Raw genomic sequence first — 17,562 nt, 5'->3', positions numbered from 1 at the left:
ATTGATAGTTTCACACTTATTCCTGTCTGTTTATTTCCGATTTACCATGCTCTCTTGTTACAGCCCCCTCTTATTAATTTTTGCTGAATTAATATTATTTTAATTTTTTCATGTCTTATATATAATTCTTATATTCTAGTGCTGTCTAATTTCTAATACTTAAATACATATGTTTTGTTCATCAGTGTCTAAAATTAATCAGCATGCATATGTTACATTGTCTTTATTCTCTACAATCCCAGCCTGGATTTTTTGTTTTTCAAATGTTCATTCTTCTGTCTTTTTATATTCTTTTTCTTGTCAATATCTTCCAGCCATGTTGAAAGTCTTTGGACTTTACTTTCAAGCGTTAATTTTAAAGCCGACATTTTAAGAAAGAAATTACAATAAAATATCTCCCACTCCTTCCTCCTGGATTCACTTTTCTGCTGGTTAGAACTCTTTCTTTCTCCATTTCTTACTTCATAAGTCATCTTTAGAATATATGTAAATGTAAGACTACAAGCAGCCACTACCAACTGATTAGAAATGGGACTTAGGGTGGAATTTATCTGTAGTTTCTTATAGTTCAGAGATAATATTTCTAAAAGGCTAGAAAACATCTTAGAGTATCATCTTCATTATTGTGTCTACCTTCTTTTTACCTGGATCAAATGCATTAAGTATTGTTTGTGAATTTTTTCAACAACCCTGTAAGAGACATTTTATTATCCCACCATATAGATGTGAGATTCAAAAAGGTTGATTAACTTGATTTTTTTCATCAATGCTTCTAATAGTGGCTTCTTTACTTTTGAAATGAAAAAAAAAAAAGGTATACTGAGTTAGAGTTTTATAGTTACTCAGGATAACACTTAGAATCTTTAATTTGACACGTTGGGTACTGACTATCCAGACTCCAAACTCTCTTTTATTTTGATGAGCATCCTTAAACTTCTATTTCTAAAGAAAGTCTTCACCTGGAGTTTCTAGAAGAGAAATCTTCTACCCTTTGCTACCTCTTCCAGCGCCCAGTGTGCAAGGAGTATTAAAGTTGACAACTTATTGACTCTTGAGATGCCGTGTGATATTTCTTTTGGGGTAAATTTTTTCTGAAGTTGTTATCTATATAAGCCTTCTTTAGGCTTCTACACCTTACGAGTTATTATAGCCAAAGGAGAAACCAAGAGTTCCGAACTATAAGGAGTGAAATGCTCAAAATTTCTCTTGTTAAACATGGTAATTACCTGGTAACAAGCTGAAAGAGAAAAACAGTGGAGCGTGGCGGCCAGATGTTCTGAACCAATGTCTTTCATCACTCTCAGAATGTTATGAAATTTAATAAGTGTTTATTGAATCCTTATTAGTGGTAACCCAGCTACTAATTCAATTTTTTTGGTAAGATGTACATCAACTAAACCATACGTGTAAGCGCCTTTTGGCTGTCAATCACAGTGTGCCATGGGTGTACATTAATAAAAATGAGAGAGCAGGCTTGGGATTCTGACATGAAGAACCCTCTTCAATGGATCCTTTCTAGGCACAGAGATGGTTGGGGCAAGGGAGGTGAATACTCAATGTGTTGGAAATAGGACACAAATTATGTCTCATCTCCTGCTCCTCTAATCAGGTGACCAGGAGGAATTGGCATTCCAGTAACTTCTCAATGCCTAGCTCTGGTGTTCTAGGCCCTCCTCCCGTAACTTATCCTTCATCTCAACTCTGTACGTGTGATTTCCCACAGTATTCAAAGGTGGAAAGGCATCCTGTGACTGCATTGGAGAAAATGATGGAGTCAAGTTTTGTCGGCCCCCAGTCATTCCCTGAAGTCCCTTCTCCTGACAGAGGAAGCCAGTCTGTCAAACACCACAGGTACAAGTAGCTCATCATGGTGGGAGTAGACACGTTCACACTGTGTGTATGCTGGGTGGCACATGCCAAGGACTGGCAGCATGACCTAGGAGAGACAACTGTTCTTGCTTCTCCTGTAGTTCTCTGTGGAGCAGATGCTCAAACACCTCCCATCAGGTAAACCAAAGATACCGGTTTCCACAGCAGACAGCATTACCCCTGTAAGAAACTTGCTGGAACTATAAATAACACCCATCAAAGCTACAGACCAGTTAAAAAAATAAATTGCATTCTGAAAAACTATTTTTAAAAATACGTTACCTGGCCTGCCTTTTCTAGATGACACAGTTAATGAGTAATTCTTCCCTGTGCAGCCTAATGTGACAGACTTCAGGTTTTCCAACACGGTTCTTACAAAATAAAATTTTCCACGGGGAAGAAGCCTGGTGAATCTTCTTCTTGGGTCTATAAAATCTTCTGTTATAAATGGGGTGGCAGTTTCTTACAAGCTCCCCAGAAATTGGCTGCTTTGGAGAAAAAGCCAAAAACGTAGTTATTTGACACATTTCATAGCATTCTAAAGCTAACCTTGTCCTTCAGCATCTTCTAGTCTCCACTTTTCTGTTTTATACATCAGGATTCTGAAACTCCAAATATTAAAGGTATTTGTTCTAAACCAAATGATGAAGTTTAGGACAAATGACAGATACACATCCTCAGTCTTTATGGAAGTTGTCCAAAGATTTAAGCTTCCTTTTCTTAGTGAGATATACACTATTTTACAATTTGAAAAAATTATGAAAAATTAAACATTTTAACAATGAAAAAGTAAATAACAGTCGTTCCCAGCAATGAAAGTTGAATGTTGTTGCCCCTTTGTTGTCACATACTAGGCAATAGTTTGCACAACACCAAGCTGGACACATACATGATAGAAGAAAACTACTTTCTTCTTCACCTTTTAATGAGTTACATGAAATGGATTTTATTGTTTCTGGCCACATTTACTTTGAGATTTTTAGTCACTCTTGACACTAATCCTCAGCACTTGATGGTAATTTTTATTCTCATTCTACATGAGTAGAGATTAAAACACTGAGAGTTTGCCATTTTAAAAAATATGGTATGAATCTATGTTCAATTCAGGATTGAAATATCTTTGGCTCTTGGATAATTGCTTTAGCTATTCTTACTGCAAGTTTTGATTTATATCAATGTTGCATTTACAGAATATTTTCCTGTGAAAAGAGCGTTTCATTTCACTGGACCTAATGGAAGTTGTCTTAATTAGGGAAATAAGTTCAATATTACCAGTCTTTCAGAAGACCGATATTTTCCCCCAAATGGTATTTTCTCCTCCTGATTATAACACATGTTAAAGTAGTATTCCACCTAGTCAAGTAATTCAGTATAATATCATTCTAGTATTATATTAACTATATTCTGTCATAAATGCTTTAAAATTGATATATTTGTTTTAAAAGATCAGCTTTTAATATGTTTGAGCTGCAATATTACTATCCCCAGTTCTCATGTGCTTTTTTTTATGCTCCTTCCTAAACTTGGCTTCTGCTATGGTGTCTAGAAGTCACTCACAGATTAAATAAGGACATCTTTAAGAGACTTTCCTTTTTGTTTGGATCAATGACATTGCAGTATCTGTTAGCATACATTGTGTCCTGATAGATGGGCAAGGGTTGATTCACAAAATGCTTTTAGAACTTTGTAAATTATAGTTTAATATATCATAGCTTTTGTTTTGTAAAACATGCAATAGACTTAAACGTTTTCATGATTGATAACCCAGGCACTGATTTATACATCCTGGAAACTGCTCCGTAACTTTCTGAATGCCACTGAGTGAGAAGGCCTGAATAGCTGATTGATCAATAGGCATAAAACTCTTTTTAAGACAGGTCACTAGTTCATACTGATAGACTTTGTTGTTGTGACAGTTTAGTGAGCTATGAATAATTAATTTCTTTTGTGAACTGCAAATATGACTCATTTGGATAACTCATGTACGAAACAAAGCTATTAATTCAGAGCCATTATTTCTAATGTTTAGTTCAAAAAAATCCCATCTGTTTAGAAAATAAATCTATTACGGCATGTCATATTTATTGCAGTATATTTTGGCAATGTAAGTCACTTATCTTTTTTTATTATTTTATTTTTTTGGAGATAGAATCTCGCTCTGTCGCCCAGGCTGGAGTGCAGTGGTGTGATCTCGGCTCACTGCAACCTCCAGCTCCTGAGTTCAAGGGATTCTCTTGCCTCAGCCTCCCAAGTAGCTGGGAATACAGGCGCGTGCTACCACACCTGGCTAATTTTTGTATTTTTAGTAGAGATGGGGTTTCACTATGTTGGCCAGGCTGGTCTTGAAGTCCTGACTTCAGGTAATCCGCCAGCCTCAGCCTCCCGAAGTGCTGGGATTACAGGTGTGAGCCACTGTGCCTCGCCATGTCACTTATAAAAACCACATATGTAGGTTTTTTGCATTGAAGTAATTCCAGGGTTTTCAGTGACAGAGAAGACCCTTTGAATTGCCAGGTGCGGCAGGGGAGCTAGAGGAACTCATCGTGCGGAGCACCTACTGTGTGCCAGGCTCCATGCTCCATGCTTTGCCTACTTCCTCTCTTTAAACCTCCACATCCCATAGCGAACCTAGGAAAATTCTTAAGTAGAACGCTGATATCTTCCTTTTGCCACTCCCTTTTCACACTGGCAACAATTTCTACCTTTTCTGTTTTCTGCCTTGCCCTGTACACCAAGACGGCTGCAGGCTCCCTTGTCCTCTGGTTTCTGTGGGTTCAGTGTGAGGCACAGGCATGAGATAGACGGCAGGGAGGAGAGTGAGGTCATGGCCCTTGTGTACCCTTCCTCCCTGCTTGGTTGCCTTCAGTATGTCCCTTTTCTGGGCCATGGAGCCTGCAATGCGGCCCCCTCCTTACAACTCACTTTCTCTCTCCATTCTGGGAACTGCTCCCTCTCCTTGTCCCTTAAGTCAGAGGGATAATAATAGCTTCTCATAGTAGTCCTGAGGCACGGCAGCCTCCTTTATTGCTTTTTTTCCCCTCAAACACTGATCACACTTTTGTATATAGCAAAATCTCTAGCAATGAACCAAGTTAAACTGCCATCTATGTCTCTCCGGGACTCTGACTGCTACAAGTACCTCTGTCAGCATCATGCTTCCAGCAACTAGTTACCTGCAGACCCAAGACTTACACTCAGTTGCAGCTAATTAACTCTAGCATCTCATCCTTCATGCCCTGCAGATCCCATCATTGCCATTGGATGGTAGATGAAAGTAGGAAGGCAAGGAAGCAAATTAGCTGCTAGAGAGCTTCTCCAACTTGTGGGCTTAGTGAGCTAACTAGACATTCCCTGTTAGGCATTTAGGGACACACCACACCAGAAGTATCATGATAAAGAATGAAGGTATAGGGGCTAGGGACAGTGGCTCACGCCTGTAATCCCAGCACTTTGGGAGGCCTAGGAGGTGGATCACCTGAGGTCAGGAGTTTGAGACCAGCCTGGCCAACATGGTGAAAGCTCGTCTCTACTAAAATTACAAAAATTAGCCTGCCATGGTGGGGGGCACCTGTAGTCCCAGCTACTTGGGAGGCTGGGGCAGGAGAATCATGGGAACCCAGGAGGTGGAGGTTGCAGTGAGCCGAGTTCGTGCCACTGTACTTCAGCCTGGGTGACTCTGTTTCAAAAAAAAAAAAAAAAAAGAATAAAGGTATAATAAGGGATGTTACCAGATATGATCTTCTGCTTGCACAAATTTAGGAAGTTAATGTTGGCTTGAGGAATATAGAGATTGATCAGTCACCTTGCCACAACTAAGAAAGTGGCTATTAACACTCAAATATCAGATTTTCAAACTCTGACCTTAAATAATATTTGCAAAGTCCTGTTTTGTATTGACTAAGTAGAATTAATAGTAATATTGATGGAAGAAAAGTGACAAAACCCCAAATAATATAGTGATATGGGCAAAATGTCTTTGAGAGACTGGTTTCTTTAGAACCTTCATAAATTTATTAAAATTTCGAGAATGTTTTCATATTTCTTTCTATGGTTGTATTGATATTTACAGAGTTAAATGAGAATGCAGCACAAAATTCTCAGTTTCTTTATTATTTGAGCACCGCAGAACCAGTGTGACCACATAAACTAGCATCTCGTGGAATGTCTACACGTGAACAAAGTTCTCCTCACCAGTCTACAGTAGGGTTAATTAAGTGGGGTGGAGATGGGAATGGATAAGGAACAGGTAATAAGTCTCATCAGCAATGGATTTTTATAGAGTCTAGGTCTTTTCTGTACATAATCTATGTAAGAATTCTCACTTTGTTAAGGCCTGTGGTGTAAGCCACTTAAATGTTGTGCTCATTGATGGCATCTATAAACATATAGTTATTTAGGCATTTGGATGTATGAGTCAAATAAACTATATAATCAGATGTTTATTAAAAGCAAACTCCGAAGAAAAATAATTTAGTTTGTCAAGATTGATTAAAATCTGAGGTAGTGAACAGGGGATTTAAACATATGTTAATGAGAAAATGCCAATTAAAATTTGTTAATTCTATCACTAATAAGTGAATATTTTCCCCCATAAATCCCTTCTGGGCTTACTGTGTTTAGTTTTCATCAGTATCTCATAAGAAGGCTATTTTTATTTCTATCAGAGAGACACCTACGATGCCTTGGATAATCAGGATGGATGGGAATGAGGAGCTTGAGAATTCCTTAAGTTCGCCTCTTACCCTGGCTGGAAAGTGGCAATGATTTTCATCAGTCACGCTCTAACCTAGAAAGCCAGAAATCCAGGAACTTCCCTTTTTCTCAGTGTCTCCAAAGGTAAAATGGATTGGGCTATTCCTGATCCCATTCTACCACATATACTATATTCATGGATGGCCCCTGGCCTAGAACTTTGAGGACTTGGGGTGCAGATTCAGTGTTTGCAAAGTTTGGACAGCCACCTGTGAGGTTATTGCTATGATGTCTTTTGTTTGTTTGTTTGTCTGTTTTCATTCCACCTCAGCAGGAGTTTATCCTCTTGCTGCAGCCCAGGGCAAAGGAGTGGCATGCTCCACAGGAATGCCTTCAGAAGGACACCCCCGTCACCCCGAAGTAGGCTAGGCGGACTTGTGGGACCAGCATATCAGCAACTCGAAGAATCAAGGATCCCAGACCAGGATACGATACCTTGCCAAGGGTAGGTCTCAAAACAGCAGTGGAATTTAGGGAAGGTGTCTTTAATGCCATAGCTTTAAATTAAGTTTTAAGTTCCTTGGGGTTTTATTCATTGGTTTATTCATTAACTAGCTATATATGCTTACTGCCATCTTTGTTCTACAAAATGTGAACCAACTTTAAAGTATAGGTGTGATGGAAATAGGTATCGGGAAAACATTACATTAGAAAGAAATATAATTAGGAAGAAAGTAAGTGTAGATATCTAGGCAATATGTTATTAGATCATTTGCTAATACAACTGGAAATTTCTCTTTGATTTAAAAAATCAAAGGAGGATTACAGTGTTCCTTCATCTGCAGATTAGAAAAAGGACTTAATTCCTGATAAGTATTGTGAACAATACACTAAACAATAACTCATGGCATATATACAGTATCTGCTTCCCCTGAGCTTGAATGTAGAATCTGGGTCAATCTTGAGAGTGTAAAGTCAAAGTACAACTTACTAAACTCATATCTGCAAGTTATTCATGGTACAGGGGTAGAAGGATGGGCTTTGGACACCATCGCTGCTGCTCTTTACAGTGCAAAAGATGTCCCTTCCTCTGGTGGACACAGATCCATAGAGGCCTCAAAGCATGATGAGCTGAGTACAGGATGAATGTTAGCCATTATTCACGTAGTTGGCATAAACTACCCAACTTAGCATGCGATCCCCACTTAAACTGACTGGACTTCAAACCCCATCTCTGCTCCTTACTACTAGTGTGACTTTGAGAATATTTTATGATGTGGTCTTAGATGCTCTTATCTATAAATTGAGAAAAATAGACCAGACACTGTGGCTACACCCATAGTCCCAGCACTTTGGGAGGCTGAGACATGAAGATCACTTGAGCTCGGAGTTTGAGACCAGCCTGGGCGACATGGCAAACACCATCTTTACCAAAAATACAAAAAGTAGCTGGGCATGGTAGTGTGTACCTGTGGTCCCAGCTGCTTGGGAGGCTGAGGTGGGAGGATCCCTTGAGCCTCAGAGATGGAGCCTATAGTGAGTGCAGATGGTGCTACTGGACTCCAACCTAGGTGACAGAGAGACCCTATCTCAAAAAAGAAAAGAAAAATACAAATAATTGAGCAAAATAATGTCAACCCCCTGAAGATTGTTGGGCAGGTTTAAAACAACCATGTGTGTAAAGAGTTTGTAGTAGACACATAGTAAGCAGAGAAATGGTACTGGTATTTATTGTTACAGTAATTGTTATAATTTTTTCAATAATTTCAAGAGCAATGCAATCGGAGTTTACTCTAGAAATTTCAGAAATCAGTTCCCTCACTCAAGCCAGGTTCTTGTGGCTCTGTTTTTATCTCTCTGAATGAGCCAGGCCTGGTTTCTATGCTGCTTTGACCTGGATGATTTTTCTAGACTGTCTCTATCAGGCTAAAGACCAAAACAGTGGGTAGGTCTAGCATAGAATCTCATGTTTCTCTTTTCATATGGGAATGGGATATATCGAGCAGTGTCCTGTCTAACAAAGTTCAGCAACAGATTTCTTTAGGAAAACTAGAAGATAGGAAATAAATGGCTGGTGGCTAGGTTTATAATTTTGAAGCAATTCCAAATGGACTGTAAAAGGCATTTGGTACAGATTTAGGGTGACAGTTGCAAAGCAAACATAACAGCCAAGGGGTTCAAAATGTATAATGCGAGTCAAGAAGCAGTTTGCATTTCTCTTGGTCTTATCTGTGGAAAAGCAGGCTTGCATTTAACCCATAATTATAATTGATCATGTTTCATAGTGCCTTTTCTATATAATTGACTAATGATGCCTCTTGCTAATGAATATGACTATATACATATACATAAAATCCCTGGGATGAATGTTACAAGAACAAATGAGGGAAAACCAACTTCAGAGATTTTGTGAGTGGACAAAAAACCCAGCCCATGCTGCTTTTTTTTTTTTTTTTTTTTTTTCTACTGGGCACTGTTATGACCATCATTCCATATGTTCGAGGAGTAAGGGTACTTGGAGCCTACGCCAGGCTCAAGCTTGAACCATGCACATATCATCAGGGGCTCAGAGATCACATTACATGTTCAGGCAATGCTTTGTTTTTTTAACTTCCTAGGAGACTCACACTTATTTTCTGCATGGTGGTGGTTTTGTTTTGGTTCAGTCACGATTGGGTTGGAATATTCTCTCCAGCTGCCTGGTCACAGGTATTTTCCCATGTGTGATATCTACCAGATGTTGATAAATGGTGACTCTAAGTGTAAGTCACTGTATTCCCAGCACAATGAATCTCAGGGAATAATCTCATTCTCAGTTCTTATAAACAGCTATTTTCCACTCCCAGGGGGCTGACTGTCTCTCTGGACTGGAAATGGGATTGGTAATAGAATTTCACAGCTAAAGGCCCTCTTTAAATTTGGCCCCAGCCTGGAGGAGGGGGAAATGAATTTGCAAGAGCCATCAGCTATCTGCTGCTTGTTTACCACGCAAGTGGGCACTGTCTATGACAGTTAGGCTCCCAACGTATTTGGCTTCTTTCCTTGGCAAGAACTTCAGCCCAGCTTGAACCTAACGTCTATCTTATTGTGGCCTGGGGAAGGAGTGAGGTGAAGAGGAGATTCTTGAGGAAACTTTGTCATGACTCGAGCCCTGGTCAATGACAGCCATGGTAATGGCTCAGAGAGTTTTAATTGTATCATGTCAGGAAAATCAAGCTAATGTATTCATATGCCAGACAAAAAGAGATGGAATCACAAAAGTTGGATTCACATCTTAGAAGTAGATAAAATTCAAAATATACTAAATACCTACCACACCTAGCTAGCAACTTTATATACTTCCTTCAGTTATTCTTTAGAAATATTATGGATAAGCACACTAAGGATATCAGCATTTAAATGGTTAGCCCAATGTGACATACACAGTCCCATGTAAAAGAGCTGAGATTGAATACTGGCTTTTCTGACTAAATAAACCACTAAATCAACAAGGAATGTGAAGAAAACCACATTTATGGCTGATGATTTGTAAATGGAGTATGTAATTTTATGACTTCAGAGGAAAGTGTGGATTCCTTCAAAATAGTCTGTTCATTCATTGTCATGTGCCCTAGGAACTGAAAGGGTTTGGAGTCTCCCACAAATTCCTTAGCATGACTCATGAATGACTGGGAACCAAACCAAGTGACTAATACTTGGAATCTTTCTTCTTTAAAAGAATGCTTCGACTCACATAGTTACAGACAAGATGCATTTGTAATTTCTTTGTTGAGGATGAGAGGCAGACTGGCCCAAAACGAAATGACAAGCTTATGGACAGAACTTGTGGAAGCATCATTGGCCCTCAAGGGATACAGAACTTTGAATCCTCTGACTCAGAAATTACATCTAGAAATGTAGCTCTCACTTAAACTTCTGCTGGAATACCAGTGCTGGGACACTCATAGCATCTCTGGGGGGACGTGAGGCTTGCCACTGTGTCTCTAGTAGAACAGGGCAGAGACATTATTTCAATTAGTCCTCAGAAAAATTCCCCTTCCCTCTGAGCAATCAAGTTAGTGTTACTACCTGATTGTTTTAATTGATGGCAAAATTAAAGTGAGGCTGCCATTTGCCTGAGATTCCAGAGCATATAGTAATTTTAGAACTTGAAATCATGTCTAATTCAAAACAAAATCACAGTTAGGAAAGTTCTCATTGTTTACAGCTCATCTTCATGTCATGGTAACATTTTAAATTTCCGTTGTTGCCAGGCATGTGTTCAAAGCCTGACTTGGAAAGTGACACATAATAGTCCACTGCAATTCCTCTTTCTGATCTAAATCCTTTAGTCAGACCTCTGGCAAATGAGAAGAATGCTCAAAGTTTGGCGTGAATTGCCTTTGATTATGTCTTAGTCATGTCACCTAGTTGACTTGTTGAATTTACAATTTAAAAACATTCTCTAAGATACTTGCACCTTTATCCAACTGTTTAGATCCAAGTGTAAGAATTTTTACCTATCACCATCGCGTATCAACTTACCAGATTCTACCTGCTGGTATACCTTGATGATATTTATGTGAAATGCTATCCTGGCTACATTTCTTGTCCCTGTTTCACTGGTGAACCTGACAGACAGACTTTCTATATTTTCTTTTTTTTTTTTTTTTTTTTTTTTTTTTTTTTTTTTTTGAGACGGAGTCTCACGCTGTTGCCCAGGCTGGAGTGCAGTGGCGCGATCTCGGCTCACTGCAAGCTCCGCCTCCTGGGTTCACGCCATTCTCCTGCCTCAGCCTCCTGAGTAGCTAGGACTACAGGCACCCGCCACCGCGCCCGGCTAATTTTTTGTATTTTTAGTAGAGACGGGGTTTCACTGTGGTCTCGATCTCCTGACCTTGTGATCCGCCCGCCTCGGCCTCCCAAAGTGCTGGGATTACAGGCTTGAGCCACCGCGCCCGGCCTTATATTTTCATACATACAAATCATGCTAACAGGATGGTGCTGAGAGCAAAACAAAAGCCTGAATTTTGTTTCCTTACTTCTTGTTGAAAGTGATTTATTGATTTGAACTTTTAGGCTCATATTTTCAGTTATATAACACTAATGAGAATGGAGTAATATTCCCCAAGAATTTCCAAATATGTAGCTGTGCAGTTTGTATGAATAAAGATTACATATCCCCGAAAAGGTATTCTGGTTCACCTTAGGATATATTCATTCATTAGCAACCTCTAACATTGACAGTAATAATTAGAATAAGACAACTTGGGTTTAAATTCTCTGTGTGACTCTTACTAAAGATATAATTTTGGGAAAATCATCTTAGTCTATTTTACTCATCCACTAAATATAATAATAAATAAACTACAAGGTTTTTAAAAAATAAAACAAGTTAATTGGAGGTGAAAGTGATTTTTACAAGCACTGTACAGATATTAGCTGTTGTTATTAAGTTTGAAAACAGACATTAAGTAGGATATAAAGGGGGAGTTTACCTTGAAGACTTCTTTATGTATTCATGTGTTCACTTGGTTAAAGTGTATTGATTATCAATTCTGTATTAGGCACAGTAAGAGAGGATGGGACTACAGAGGCCTAAATCTCTTTCCTGTCTGTGTTCACTGTCTGGTGGAAAGACCTCTAATTTGCTCCCAATCATGTCCTTACAATAAAGATTTGTATTTAGTATGCAACACACTGCATTGCAATTATTATCTACATGTATAAACATGATTTTCATTTACATAATAATGGAAGTCAAGGAAATGAGATTTATTGTATGGAAGGTTGATATGTTTAAATTGTGTCAAAATTTGAATGTTTAACGTTTAAATTAGGGACAAATAACTAAGAAATAGAATAAAACACTACTGTTCAAGTTCCAAAACCCCATTTCTACAAATCTGCTATGTACCTGTCCCATTTTCTGTCCCTGAACAGCACAGAGGAGAAAGATTTACTAGCCCTGAAGAGGCAAGAATGGAAGTTAGAAGATTCTGCTGTATTCAAATGACTTGCAATGGCATATTGGTGTTCTTGACAAGTCCTTGCCATGGACCAAAGAACTACCTTACTTGGTTTCTTGGTTACTTGGTTATAAGGAAAGATGCTAGATGCATAGAAGCCCTATGAAACCCACTTCATATTCAGCCCCAGGCTGGTAGAGGAATCGTTATCCTCCCATTCCCATCTGCTGGCTCGGCAATCTGGCAGTGAGGTGGTTCCTTTAGAGCACAGTACCAGTGGAAATTGGATTTGGATCCCCTAAAATCAGTGTGAAGCAGAAAAACTCGTGATTGTAGTACCTGGATGCTTAATATTGGGCTTCTTGATTGGCTTCAACTAGGGTGGCCACAACAAGTCTACTGGACTAACCCAGGGCTGAGAGGGTGGTCGAGTTGATGGAGTGGACTAATGCCATTATGGGTGTCCTGTTTGTCACAATGGAAAGGCCACACTTACCTGCTCAATCCCCATTTACTTTGTATTCTAGGATAGAGGTCAGGAAGACTATATCCCACCTGCCTATACAGCTGTGGTGTGTTGAAAGACCCCTGGACTTAAAGTAAGAAGATCTGGGTTTGAGTCTCAGTCTGTCACTTATTTTCTGTGTGACCTTGGGCAAGTCACTTCACCTATCTGAGCTTCAGTTTACTTCTCTGTTTAACTGGGAATCTATTATCCGTCTCATGGGGTTGCTGTGAGAATTCAGTGAGATGGTGCATGTGAAAAGTGCTTTGTGGATTGAGTATTGCTCTAACAAAGCCCAGCAGAAGGCAGAAGGAGTAACACTGTGTTTCTTTTTCAGGTATTCATCCAATGGTTTAAAAACTCAACGAAATACATCAATAAATATGCAACTGCCTTCAAGAGAGACAAACCCCTATTTTAATAGCTTGGAGCAAAAGGACCTGGTGGGCTATTCATCCACAAGGGCCAGTTCTGTGCCCATCATCCCTTCAGTGGGTTTAGAGGAAACCTGCCTGCAAATGCCAGGGATTTCTGAAGTCAAAAGCATCAAATGGTGCAAAAACTCCTATTCAGCTGACGTTGTCAATGTGAGTATTCCAGTCAGCGATTGTCTTATAGCAGAACAACATGAAGTGAAAATATTGCTAGAAACTGTCCAGGAGCAGATCCGAATTCTGACTGATGCCAGACGGTCAGAAGACTACGAACTGGCCAGCGTAGAAACCGAGGACAGTGCAAGCGAAAACACAGCCTTTCTCCCCCTGAGTCCCACGGCCAAATCAGAACGAGAGGCACAATTTGTCTTAAGAAATGAAATACAAAGAGACTCTGCATTGACCAAGTGACTGGAGATGTAGGAATCTGTGCATTCTATGCTTTGCTCAACAGGAAAGAGAGGAAATCAAATACGAATTATTTATATGCATTAATTTAAGAGCATCTACTTAGAAGAAACCAAATAGTCTATCGCCCTCATATCATAGTGTTTTTTAACAAAATATTTTTTTAAGGGAAAGAAATGTTTCAGGAGGGATAAAGCTTACCATTAAAGCTTTGGGGTAGAATTCTGAATCCAATTTCAGTTAGTCCCAACACTGTCCTCTTTGGCTCTTAGAAGATGTGGGCAATTCAGACCCTTGGCCCCACAAGTGCCAGTGTCTCATTAAAACACACTGGTTTCAAAAAGAGGAGAGCTGCATCCTGCAGGTGGATGCGCCAGTGAGCAGGTGGCCCTTGCCATTTGGCTTGCCAGTCCCAAGCCCTAAATTTCTATTCACCCAATAGCCTCATCACAGGTTATGTCATGTCGAGAAATGTAGTGTTTTCTATTTGATTTTTGGAGAATGCCACAAAAGACTCTGCAATGGGAAGGAGGACAGGAGATAGAAGGAGAAAGCGGGGGCAATCTTAACTACTCTTGTGTGCCACCTTCCTCTGAGATTTGAATGCACAGATCTCAGCTGGAGGTATGAAATTATTACAGAAAAAGAGACAAACAAGTCACTATGTCGTGTCACTAAAATCATGCTAATAGAAATGTTTTTCCTTGAGATTGTTTAGAGGCTCTGGAGGAGCGTTTCTCAGTTTTTGTGTGCCTGTGTGCACATGTGTGTGCGAGCGTGTGTGTGTGTGGACTTGCTCACGCGGACACATATGCTGTAAGCACATGTGTTCATTGTGCGTATGTGTGTGCATGTGTGCGCGTATTACGCTTGCTAAAATTTGTTCTGAAACATCAGGGAATCTAATATTCAGAAAAAGTGTTTCCCTCTTAGATCTGTTCACTTTAAATTTTTCCATTAAGTATAAAGTTCAGTTAGTTCTTAAATCAAGGTCACTTGCATGGTGGGGTCGTATAAAACTCTTGACACTGTCTAGACCATTTTCTGATGTGAATACTTTTGAGAGGATCAACTATTGGCTCATTAATGATATCAGTATCATAAGGTGAGTTAATTGAGGGTGTGTGTTTATTTTGAATCATGCCTACTTAAATTATTAACACAAGACAGTTAACAAATTGACAGTTACCATTTGCTTTCTCATCATCCTCATTGCTATTTATTTTATAGCAAGTCTACTATGTGTGGACCAAGGCTTTGGCTTCTGTGGTTAGTATGGGAAGAATAAATTGTTGAAATAAAAAAACCCAGACTATTCAGTTCACAAGAAGCCCCCCAAGAGAACAGTAAATTGTGTTGTATGTTCATTTGGAATAAAGCAATATTTTTACCACTGCTAAGGTGAACTGAAACCTCTCCTGAAGATTTGTCTGTTTATTTACCCTCACTTTCATGGGACATATGAGGAAATTAGTGTTCACATACCCAGTCTTTTTCCAATTATTGGTGGTGTTGAGTTGTTATGTTTACACTGTTTTAAATAAAAAGGCACCGTATTTGAAAGCATAAAAGATTTCTTTTACTGCAGTTTGGGAAAACCTTGGTTAAAATCTCTTGGTGGAAGACACATTCCATGGAAAAGGAATATAACTATTTCTGAGTCAAGAAGTAAATATATACAGTTCTTCAGGTTAAGTTGTTTCTGTTGAAAATACATTGCAAATTGCTCTTCGGGAACATCCGTTATTAGTAGACATATTGTCATCCAGAAAAAAGAAAGAGCACTATGTATTTATCAGAACTACTTAATAGAAATTCAAAGTCTCAGATGTTGAAACACTGGTAAAAATGCACTTTACATTTAACAAAAGATTGTGTGATATTTATTATTTGTTCTGTTATAGTTCCATTGTTTTGAATATGGAGGTGATATTGGTAGAATTTCAAAAGATTATTATAAATTTGTAATGTCTAGATCATCTAAGTTCTCATTTAAAAATACATCTATGGGAACATTTTAGAAAATGGTCTTAAAAACTAACAGGTCTATAAAAACCCAATAAGTTGGGCATCCAATATGTCATTGTGTTGAAATTTATCACAATTATCAAACAACTGGAAGGCCTCAAAACTTTGTTGAAGTCAACCTTGTTCTTGTTTTGTTTGTTTTGCTTTTGTTTCTAACTAAAATGTTGTACTTGCTTATCTGGAAGATTGGTTCTGAATTTACCATTAAGAAGTTATATGCTGTGCGACTCACTGCAGTTATTCTAACATATTGTTTACACTGAAAACATTAAGATTGTCAATGAAACTTATGTCTTGGTCCAACCCCTTTTTTAAAAATATGAAAAACTGTATTATGTGACTATAACCCCACCCCCATGTATTCTAAAAAAGCATTAATAATCTGGCAAATCTACTGGAAGTCTGATATAAAGTTCAGAGATACAATTACTCCCTTAATTAGTAGTCAAGATAAAATCCTCCATAAATAATCTGTATTAATGGTTACTTTTTAGTGGTCATTTGTCTCCTTTAGGAATATGAGGCTTTCCTGTGAAAAGTATCCAAGCTCAAAGTTTACATCCTTGGGCGCCAGCTGACAAGTGCTGATGGCATCAGTACTTTCAAAGTGAATCCAACATGAAAAACACTGGGAGCCATCAGTACTTGATCCTTCAAGCTCATGTGCTTATTTCAACAAAATACATTTGATTTTGCTTCATTTTCCTTGTCTTTATTATGTGAATATGTATTTGGAAATTTGTAATTAAATACACTACAGATTCATTATTTGCTGGAGAATGGATGGTACCTGTTATTTTTTTACTTTGACTCATTTTCTGATATCCCTTTTTGTTTTGTAAAGCATATGTTATTCTCATTTGCCTGTGACTACTGTGGGATGCAATTCAAAATATGTGAGTAATCTTATAATGATGAGAAATAGTAGAAATGACTTTGGAAAATTAGCATCAAAAATTTTTTTCCTAAATTTCCTGTGTATATTAAATGCTCTGTGTTTTACACTCTAGCCCAATATCTGCCTTGCTATGGGTTAAAAACTAAATATTTGTAAATTTATCACACCTCCAATGATTAACATTTCTAAGTAGCAATAGCAAGGTAATAGCAAGGTAGTCTGGAGGAGGAAGAGTGTTGTATATAGGACTTCACAAGTTAACCTGTATTGATCATAGTAACAAATCAGACCTACCAATAAAGAGAACAGAAGAGCCAAGCGGACTTCAAGAGAATGCCCATTGGCTTCTGGATTGAATGACAGCTATAATTTGAGTGGGGCCTCAGGTGCCCATGGCTAAGGCTATCAGTAACCAGATCTCTACCAGAATATGTCTGATGGATGCCGCAGTCATGGTCATGCACACCTATCGTGCAGTATGGTGCTATAGGGAGCACTGACTTCCTAAATCTGTGTGTTGGGGCACAGGGAATAGTGGTCCGTTTGATTCCAGCCCCACAAACCAGAAAATACTGCACTGAAACAAGTGCTATGAAGCATTTCTCAAGTAAGTATATAACCAACCTAGGAACACAGTAGGAGGGGTGGGATTTTTATTTGATCTTTTGGTACCTGGGAGACATTTTATAGATAAAGAATACTTTTTTATTATTATTCAAATGCATAGATTCGGTGTTTTCAATGGATAGCATGTCTATACTGTGTTTGTACTTTTGTCTT

General features: G+C 38.6%; 1 protein-coding gene across 18 annotated transcripts in view; it reads left to right on the top strand.

The window, feature by feature from the left end:
- The window catches only part of NRG3 (neuregulin 3), a 1,122,850-nt gene extending 1,106,189 nt beyond the window's left edge, over positions 1-16,661 (top strand). For 4 of the 18 annotated variants that reach the window (XM_045361994.3, XM_005565276.5, XM_045361986.3 and 1 more), the window contains 3 exons: positions 1,724-1,851; positions 6,896-7,066; positions 13,352-16,661. In XM_045361994.3, the coding sequence (XP_045217929.2) occupies positions 1,724-1,851; positions 6,896-7,066; positions 13,352-13,859 (807 nt within the window). In that variant the 3' untranslated portion in view covers positions 13,860-16,661. Of the gene's footprint in view, positions 1-1,723; positions 1,852-6,892; positions 7,067-13,036; positions 13,109-13,351 lie in introns of all 18 variants that reach the window. The other 14 variants (XM_045361993.3, XM_045361992.3, XM_045361985.3 and 11 more) reach the window with 5 other exon arrangements.
- The last annotated feature ends 901 nt before the right edge of the window (positions 16,662-17,562 follow it).

Source organism: Macaca fascicularis, chromosome 9, assembly GCF_037993035.2.
Source record: "Macaca fascicularis isolate 582-1 chromosome 9, T2T-MFA8v1.1".
Lineage (NCBI taxonomy): Eukaryota > Metazoa > Chordata > Mammalia > Primates > Cercopithecidae > Macaca > Macaca fascicularis.
This window is presented reverse-complemented; position numbering and strand designations above follow the sequence as displayed.